This window comes from Petaurus breviceps, unplaced genomic scaffold, assembly GCF_028583685.1.
Source record: "Petaurus breviceps papuanus isolate PSGF00001 unplaced genomic scaffold, PetGlider_PUasm1.0 216, whole genome shotgun sequence".
Lineage (NCBI taxonomy): Eukaryota > Metazoa > Chordata > Mammalia > Diprotodontia > Petauridae > Petaurus > Petaurus breviceps.
This window is the reverse complement of record NW_027185867.1, coordinates 4,254,117-4,264,282: the sequence shown is the minus strand read 5'-3', so window position 1 is coordinate 4,264,282 and position 10,166 is coordinate 4,254,117. Positions and strand designations below refer to the sequence as shown.

General features: G+C 37.4%; 1 protein-coding gene across 1 annotated transcript in view; it reads left to right on the top strand.

The window, feature by feature from the left end:
* The window catches only part of LOC138165825 (putative aldo-keto reductase family 1 member C8), a 30,625-nt gene continuing 20,459 nt past the window's right edge, over positions 1-10,166 (top strand). The window contains 4 exon segments of the mRNA XM_069094172.1: positions 1-150; positions 5,999-6,166; positions 8,302-8,358; positions 8,360-8,423. Coding sequence (XP_068950273.1) covers positions 64-150; positions 5,999-6,166; positions 8,302-8,358; positions 8,360-8,423 — 376 coding nt within the window. The 5' untranslated portion in view covers positions 1-63.

The following is a 10,166-nucleotide window of genomic DNA, read 5'->3' as shown; positions in this document are numbered from 1 at the left end:
TACTATGGTGTGGGAGTTTTCTGATTTTGCAGAGAATTGGACAGACCTGTGATGTGAAAAGAAATGGCTCTTTCCAAATCTCATAGGGTGACAATGAATGATGGGAATACCATCCCAGTGCTGGGACTTGGTACTTACAGACTTAAAAGTGTAAGTATAGAAAGGACTAGGGTTTCTGGGTGAGGGTGAGTGGAATGCTGGGAGGGGATATGAAGTGCGTCATCCTAATTCCCTTCCCATGCCACCAGGTATGATGTTAAAGACTCTTTGGGGTAGAAATACACAATAACGTATCAAATGCAGGATAGTGAATTTCTGTATAAACCTGACACTGTGATAAATGTATATCACTTCTCCAATCTAGCCACATAGACCCTGGGAGTGGTAGTTCTTCCCTGGCTGGGAAAAGAAAGCTAATGTGAGATCAGCCCTCAGATGGGAGGGAGGAAGGGTTTTTTGTTTTTGTTTTTTTACTAAGCCCAGAGTTTGAAAAAGTCCTTAGGAGTGTATGAGCAGAGGAGATGAGCATCGGTGGCAGACAGTGTACTGTATCTGCCTTTCCCATCTTTGAGACTGTGAAAGATGATATTTATATGTATGTGCAGAGAGATGTGGGGCTGTGTATTATTATGCACGCTGGAGCCTGGAGCTAGAGTGCTAAGAGAAAAACATGTCTCCTTCCTTCTGCTTTGTTGTGCTTTAAAAAAATTCTGTTAAAGAATATTTGTCAGATTTTATATTATTTTTAATTATATTAAAAATATATATGTCATGTTATTACTTTTCACCTGTGGTTGACTTGGTCCTTAATGTTGCCCTGTATTCCTTGGCGACTTGAGGGCAAAATGGGAACTACACTAAAGAGAGGTACCCTGCCCAAGGCAAGACAAGGAACCCTTTGCTCTGGGAGCATAGGCACAGAAGCACGAACTATTTCCTAATGCACCTCGGAGGGACGTGGATGTTGGAAGATGGGCAGATGGATTCCCCTGACTTCCTGGGGGTGAGGAGAAGTGAATCGGTTTTATTTCAAATTAAGCTTCAGGAAATGCAGGGCCATCATGATGGCATCTGGATATTGAAGCAATTTGAGCATTGGGGAAGAAAGTGCACAGCAAAAAAAAAGCTGTACTTGGGGAATATTCTTGCTGCCCTGTGAATATTGCAGCTAGTAAAGGGAGAAAAAGACAGAAAGGTAATAATGGGTGGTGGGGAGAGGGCATTTTGCTTAACATCTGAATCCAGATGGGAGCCAGCCATGAGAAAAAAGTTTCCTCCAGACCCTTCCCTCTCTGCTTCCACGTGGTGGTCTCCAGAAAGCAGGCATGAAGTCTGCTTACATTAGCTTCTTTTCCCAGCCTGGGAAGAACTACAACTCCCAGCGTCTCTGTGGTCTGCCAGTGGCTAAATTGGAGAAGTGAGATATATTTACTACAGTGTAAGGTTTATACAGAAATTAACTATCCAGCATTTGATAGTAATTGTGTATTTCTACCCCAAAGAGCACCATACTGGATGGCCTGTGAAGGGAATTAGGATAACTCCTTTCATTCAGCATGGCAGAGCTCTTGAAGTAGTTCAGGGTTTTTGGGGAAATAGCCCAGCTGAGGAGAGACCAACAGCCACTGTTGAGAATCCATTCTCTCCCTAGGTGTCACTATCTCACTGTCAGACTTGCTTTGTCTGCCTCTTCCCTTTTCTGAGGTGAAATGGGACTTTTCAAAAAGTGGAGGGGTAGGGCTAGGGAGTTATTGAAGGGTGCAGTTATCTACATTAAATTTTATGATTGTTGAGGTTACATAGGGTGAAGGTCTGGGCTTGTTGATTGAGTAGCTGGGGGGTACAAGCCTAAGCAGGGCTAGGCTGATAAGAAAACAGAACATGGTATTTGGGGACTTTCAAGCTAGGGAGTACAAAATGGAATCATGTTCATACTTTCTGGTCTGTTAGCTAAGACCCTGACCCTAATTTTAAGAAACCCACAACCTAAAAGAAAAATAAGACAAAAACACAGAAAATCATAAATATGCATTATATGATCATTACATCAGAGAGTTATACCACAAAGAATTATAAGAAGTTTGAAGTAGGGAGTAATAACCAAGAGGGGAGAGGAAGAGATGGAATAAGGGAATTTTCTGGAAAAAATAATAATTTAAGCTGTGTGGTATGGGTTTATTTTTAATGCTTTTTTCAGTGGCCTTTTTTTTAAATAACACAACTTCATTGAATTTTGATAAGTAAAATAAATATGTATACACACACACACACACATATATATATACATATATATATATATAATATTTATGCTTTGCTGCATTTGTTCTTTTGTTCCTAAGGCATAATCAGTTTTTGTGAAGGAATCATAATCAACTGAGAAATGGGGATACTTATTTCTATTTCCTTTCAATGATCATTACAAGTCTGTCATATATAATTTAGCTAAGATTCTATTCATGTTCTTAATTTTTCATTTATTTTTATAATTCTTATTGTCCCTACTATGATATGCATTCATATGGCCAGTAGCAAATAGGTCCATCAGCACATATCCCTTATTATTATTATTATTATTTGCCTTTAGGAGGGCAATTGGGGTTGTGACTTGCCCAAGGTCACACAGCTAGTTTTTGTTTTAAGTGCCTGAATTTGGATATGAACTCAGGTACTCCTGACTCCAGGGCCAGTGCTCTATTCACTGTGCCACCTAGCTGCCCCCATTTATTTTTTGTTATATTTATCTAGGGTTGATGGGGGTAAATTGAAGTCCCTCATTACTATAGTTTTATGGTTTGTTTCTCCTTGTAATTCATTTAGTTTTTCGTTTGTTTTTAATAGTCATGCCATTGAAAGTATGAAATCAATTATTGTATTACCTTTCAGGAAAATATAGTTTTCTACTTCTCTCTTTTAAGTTAAGTCATTTTTTGCTATTGTCTTGACTAAAATAATAATTTTATAATAAATAATAAATAGATTTTGTCCTGATTCCTTATTTTAACTCATTGTGGGTCTGTTTCAAGTATATTTCTTGTAAACAATATATTGTTGGATTTTGTTTTCCAAATTAATTCCAACTTCTATTTTATAGATGAATTAATTCCATTCACATTCACTTTATTTCCTCATTTTGCTATTTCTTTTGACCTTGTTTTATGAATTGTGCTGTCTCCTAGAATCATTCATTTCTGTTTGGTCCAATCTGATTTTTAGTGAGTTTGTTACTAAAGTTTTGTACCTCTTCTGTTAAGCTATTGCTTCTTTCTGTTCTCTTCTCCATGAAGCTGATTTCTTTTATAATACCTTTTTTTAAAAACTCTTATCATTATTTAAAAAATTAGAAGTTTTTTTGAGGGCAAGCTTTGTTTCTTTGTGTTTTTTATTATAGAAGTCTTTGCATTATTTTCTTCTGGTTTGTGCCTTTGTGATTCTGCATTCATAAAAGTTTTTTGTTTAATTCATTTTTTGTTTCTGAGGCCTTAGGGGTTGAGTTTTTGGTCCCCTCTACTCTGAGGGATCAGATCAAGTTGAGTACTTTTCCTTTATAAGCTCCGTTGTCTTTCTTTAGGCCTTTTTCTTCACTGTGGATTCCAAAGTTCTCCTCACTTGTGGTCAGCCTTAGTTAATAGCTTTTCCTTTGAGCAGACAGAGAGAAGAAGCTTTTTCTTAAATTCTTTGTTATTCTATGTATGCCCTCCTCTGGTGGGAGAAACCTAGTTGAAGACTAATTCTTAAGGAGAAGGAAGGAGGTTAATGTTCTTTTTTGCCAGAATCTTTTTTCTTCTTCTTTCTATTCTTCCTTAAAAATATAGTAATAGTATCTATAGTCTTTGGGAAAAGCTGCTGAACCTGGTGCTATATTCCTTGTAAACTATAATTTTATTTCCTGAAAATCATTTCGGGATATATAACATTTACCTTAATGTCACATATGTAATGGGAATGTAAATTTTGAAGATCTGCCCTGCCCCTAGGCTAAAGTGCACCTGGAGCCTGGGGTGGGAGGCTTGTTTTTCAGTAGATACTTCTTGATTGGCCAGTGGGTCAATAAGGTTGTTACATTCTCTGAGCCAGGAGAAGGGTATATAAACCCTGATTTGAGGCTTTGTTTTGGGGCTCACTTTGAGAAGTGTTCTGTGATTTGATGAAACTCTGGGCTAGCCGTTGTCCAGAGCCCCCCGGCTTTGAAACCCAGATGTTGTTTGGTATGGATGTAATGGTTGCACAGTTTGGAAAGCTGTGTACTTGATCTGTTTCTGTCTTGATAATACTGTCTGTATATTCTGAAGTTCGGGGTGCTGACCTTTTTCCCCTGAACGAGGTAAACGATACATATCTGACTGATTAAAGTAAACTTGTTAACCCATTTTGAGTTGCTTTCCTTTATCAAAGCGGATCCTAGAACCTGTGGTGGCAGCAAACCCTGAGGACCCTTGGGGTGCTTGCTGCTACAACATATAATGTTTGTTGCTGTTCGGTCGTGCCTGACTCCTTGTGATCCCATAGCACAACAGGCCCTTCACTATCTCTCAGTCTCTACAAGTTCATGTTCATTGTTTCCATGACACTATCCATCTCCTCTTTTGCTGTCCCCCTTTCCTTTTACTTTTAATCTTTCCCACCATCAGGGTCTTTTCCATTGTGTCCCATCTTCTCATTATGTGGTCAAAGTATTTCAGCTTCAGTATTTGACCTTCCAGTGAATAGGCTGAATTAATTTCTTTAAGTATTGACTGATGTGATCTCTCTCCTTGCTGTCTAAGGGACTCTCAAAAGTCTTCTCCAGCACCACAATTTGAAAGCATCCATTCTGTGGTGCTCAGCTTTCCTGATAGTACAACTCTCACAGTCATACATAAAATATAAGTATCAATTCAAAGCATCACTTAACAAGCTGCTTCAAATCAGGCAAACTCTAGCAACAGTAAAAAACAAACAAACAAAATAATTACATGCATACAATATTACATATACTTGTTAAAAGGTACAAAACTTTTGTACTTTTTAGATACAATTAAAAAATAAGTTCCATTGAGCTGAGTAAGAAGCCAGTTATACTGCAAAATCATTCTTTAGACTATTGATTGGTTGGATGGTTCTAATTCTTTTGTGATTAATGGGTCTTTCCGTATCTATACCTAAAGCAGTTGTTGGCAAAATCTCACTACCATTATTTCTGAACTCTATGGTTTTGTCCTCTTATCCTTATCAATATGACAGCTGAGTTTATAGGTATAGACTCCCTAACAGTAATTCTAAACTGTCTTGTCTTTGCCCTTTTTTATGATTCTAGAATTTTAGTTTAAATGTGTGGTCATGGATAGTGGACATCAAGTTAATTTTCTTTTTTTTTTTTCTCCCAAATCCATGACTGGTAGTGATTCCCTTCAGTTTATCTTTTTTCATTTTTTTTTCTCCCTAATTCACTAAAAGTCTTCTCCCAAACTTTTCATTGTTGAAAGCTTTTCACTTTTTCCATTAGGCCTTACTGACTTTGCGGTGTGAATTAGTATTGCTTAGTTTTCTGGCACAGTGTTCTGCTGTCTTGTAGTGACCTGAAACTCAATATATACTTAAAACAAAACATTCTGTGGGCTGTGGGAGGAGGAAAGGCATGGAATATAGCAGCAGAATCTAAAACTGAAGTCTAAAGACTAAAGTCTAAGCCAAACAACTCAGCTGACATGGGCAACTGTGTTTTCTTGGAAAATGTTTAATTCTCTCTATTGCTTAACAGTCCCATACTTCTTAGAATGGCCAAATGGAAAAATAAACAAGCATCAAGATCTAAAGAAAACAAATGATAAGATGCAGCTGTGAATGAGAGAACTTGAGGAGTATTTGACCAAGAAAAAGTCAAGCAAGGGAGAAAGTTGAGCTGGAGAGGTAGAGTAGAGGGAAGGAGAAACAATAGTTAAAGTACCACATTCAGGGAAGGAGGTCCATTGGGCTAAGCTGTCTTGTTCCAGGTTGAAATTCTCTTCCTTTGAATCTCTAGGTTCCCAAAAGTGAAAGTGAGATGGCCACAAAAGTGGCTATTGAAGTGGGTTTCCAACATTTTGATGGGGCTTTCCTATATGATAATGAAAAAGAAGTTGGACAGGCAATCCGGGTGAAGATTGCAGATGGGACAGTGACCAGAGAGGACATATTCTATATGGGGAAGGTATTGTCGGGAAGAAATCAGTGACTGTGGAATTCTTTTTTCATGGTAAAAAATGTGATGAACTATAAGCAATATCCCATGTGGAACAAAGAGGAATCCTCCCAAACAAGGCAATTTAAACAACAACAACAACAAAAAATCTTGCTGCATAAAGGAAAAGAGGAAGGCTAGCTAGTGTTGATGAGAAACAATGGAATTTAACTCCCAGTCATTTTAATTTCAAAAGTAGAGTGGCCATTCAATTAATAAGCAAGATGAACTCTTGGGCAGGGATATTCATTAAAGAACAGACACTGTCTTTGTTCTTTAGGAGCTTACACTCCTATGAGGCAGTATAAAATAGGTAGACATTTAATTTTCCCAAATAAAAAATTTAAAAATCACCTCAGGGACAATGAGAGAAATGAGCATGTTCAGGAAAAATTATTAAGGAGGTGTAGTGATCATATTCTCTGAATGAGCAGCAATGAGATTATTCCACTTATTACAACATGCCAAATTCAATTTTTCTGGTATTCGGTGAACATGATATTTTGCAGTTTAAATTTAGTCTTAAAGACTAAAATCTAAATTATTCCTACTTTCAGTCAAGGATGTTAGTTCCTTGACTAAAATGTGAGAAGAATGTGTGGGATGATCACTCAGTGGATTTTTTTAAACTAATGGATCAAAAGTGGTTTTAATTTGGAGGAAAATAATATTCTTATAGTGGAATTTAGTGTTTGAGCAACCTGTATTTTTTATTTTTGTAAATTAGAAAGAAAATTGTCTAACAGGAAGTTAGATTTAATGCAAAGGATACAAACCATAAATATCTGGTTGATTATTGGTCATTCTTTAAAAGTACCTTATTGGGAAAACAGAACATGCCCTAAAGAAAAGACAAAAAATATATCATAACTTCTTTTTAAGGAAGATTACACAGGCTTAACTCTTGCTGAATGGCAATAATGTGCACTCAAGTCTGGTAGAAATTCAGCAACATAATGTTTAATTAAAAAAATCTCATGGGCTTGATTTAAAGGTTTTCTCATATTCTTGTCTTCCATAATTAACTGGATTTTCAGAAGAAAGGGATTAAAATACATTTTTTTTCTAGCTCATTCTTATTCTTTTCCTTTGGTCCCCAATGGTGGCTGGTTTCTAGCACTTAGACCTTGAAACTTGCAGAAGATGTTATTCATTACATTAATTTGTTGGAGGCAGGGTTTTGAAGTAGAACAATCCAAAGCCCTTGTTCCAATTAATTAAATCATATTAAGGTTTCTAAAGTGAAACAGAAAGAAAAGTAAATAATAAGGGATAAAAGAGTGTTGGTTACCATTTCCTAAAAGCGCCTCCCAAATTAGAGGCATACAAAGTTGTTAGTCTAGTCCATTGTCTATTGTGTGCTACTAAATCATCTTTGTGTTCAATCTTAGGAAACAATGTAGGGAAAATTAGGCACTTACCCAACTGATAAGGTGAAGGTGAAGGTGTTGTATCTCAATGCCTGCTTCCCTATCATCTCTTTTGACATTTTATTCTGTAGCTTGAAATTCCTTGCAAAGGTGGAAGAAAATTTCTAAAGGTTACCAAAACTCAATTTCATGAATATTCAAAATTCTGGCATTGACCTGAGTTGGAAGGATACTTCATTTTTCACTAGGTCTGGTGGGTTTGGTCAAGAGAAAACATCTCACTCCATGACTATTTCTTGTCTTTTTTACCTTTCTACCTCCATGTTTTTTTTAGTACTTCTTTAAAACCCCCTGATTCAGAGATGTCTCCATATTGGGTGTACATTCACTCAGAACCTCCTTCAACAGGCAGTTCAGGACCCTTGCTCTAGTGGGTAAATTTCTCTAGTTCCCTTTTGCAGTTCACAAAGCATGTGACATCTCTTTTGACCCTCAGAAGAACTCTTGGAGGTAGATAGAATTTATTCATTATCCCTTATTTTACAAACAAAGAGATAGGCACAGAGAGATTAAGTGACAAGGAAGAACTTCAGCTACTTCACATTTTATCTGTAAATTGGCCATTCTGGGAACTCAGTCTGCTGTCCTGTTATCGCCACAATTTGGTAGCCTTCTTGGAATTGATTTGATAAAGAATACTCAACGTTACTTTGAATATTCCTTCACTCCTTTTAGCTTTCTAGTACATGCCACCGCCCAGAACTGGTCAGGCCTGCCCTTGGAAGAGATCTGGAAGAGCCTCCAGCTTGATTACCTTGACCTTTATATTATCCATTGGCCTGTCTTTCTTAAAGATAGTGCTAGAACCCCCTCTTGGTATTCAAAGACCTTTTTTTGCCACATTTCTGTCTTTTCTGCCTTAGTATTTCTTAGACCTGCTTTTATAAGAAGTGAAGGAATGGTTTGTCTTTATTCAGGCTTTGTCTAGAGGACTTTAGATAAATGTTGATCAGGTTGTGTGTCAGTGTCCTAGTATTTAAAGTAGATGCCTACAAGTAAACATTTCCAAGGATATCCTGATTTGGCCTTAATGGCTGGTCATGGTGGTGAATGCCTATAGTCACTGTGTTGGGTAATTCTCTTGACTTCTTGGGAGAGACATACCTGTCAGCAGGGTCCAATGATTGTGGGTGAAAGACAGCAGAAAAAAAAAAAACTTAGAGCTTAATTAGAGTGGTAAGGAATCTGCTCTTGGTGATAACAAATTCATATTCCTATGATTTAATGTAGGTCTGGTTTTTATGACCTTCAGACTGCTTAGGATGTACAGCCAGTCAGCAGAGCTGTGTAGCAACTTAGGATAGAAAAGCAAGCATTTCACAGAAAAGTCTTGGGGTATCAGTCAAAGAAGAAAAAAGGAGTATTTGAAAGGCAAGTGGTAGGATTTCCTGTCAGAATAAAAAGAGAATTTCTGGAGCAGGGGACAAATGGAACAATGTTTTACTATTAGTCTTTGACTGTTGTGAAAGTCATTGTTTTAGAAAAAACTTCAGTATCTGTCATCTAGGGAGAGTAAGAAGCTACAACTGTGGGATAAAGCCATCCTTAGGCTCCTACTCTCATTGCACAGAGGTGAGGGACTCTCTAATGTTAGACTGCCAGGAAGTTTAGGGATTTCTTCATTTTTAGCCCATCAAGATGTCACATAATATTTATGTTGCCTATTTTTTTTTCCCATACCTGCTCCTGGGTATACTAAGGCTGGTAGATTGCTTGAGTTAGAAAGTTCTGGGCTATAGTAGTGCTACCTATCCATCCTTCCCACCAAAGCCAGTACAGATGTGGTGAGGCCCCCTGGTTGCCTCAGGTGGAGCAAACCTGCCTATGTTAGAAGCAGAGCAAGATTGTTTAATTAATTTATGATGTTGTCTTTTACATAGAGGCCACATACACATTTGGAGCTTATCTTTACAAAAGTCATAAGGTATTGATCTAAATCTAATTTCTTCCATACCACTATCCAATTTTCCCAGTAATTTTTGTTCAATAGTGAGTACTATGTGAGATGAAGGAGTTTGGAGTTTGAATCCGAGATCAGAAAAGAGCTTTATTCTTTCTCATGAGAAAGGGAACTATTCCTCTTACTCAAATGGTGTCTGCCAGGGAGAGTGCAACAAGTGTGAAGCTTTTGGGCTTCTCTTGTCCTGATCTTAACTCCACCCCTAACACCTGTCCTATCTCACTGCTGGCTGGTGAGGCAAGATCACAATCTTTCTAATTGGCGCAAAGCAGTTTTAATCCTTCATTATGTATTTCCTTTCACCAGATTTGGAAGTGTCTAATCAGAAGTATACTAGTATGGTTTTCTTTCAAATTACCTAGTTTCTGGGAAATCATGAGTTACTCACCAGACAGAACTGGTTTACAAAGTATGGAGAAGAGAGAAATATAACAGGGAGTAAAAAGAAATGAGGAAACTTTACTGTGAGTCATCTCTCACAATCCCCCAGTTTTTTCTTATCCCCCTTGAAGTTTCCTCATACCATTCCTAATAGACCTCCTCTTGTTTTTAATTAGGATTGTTTTCCCACTTTTCTTTT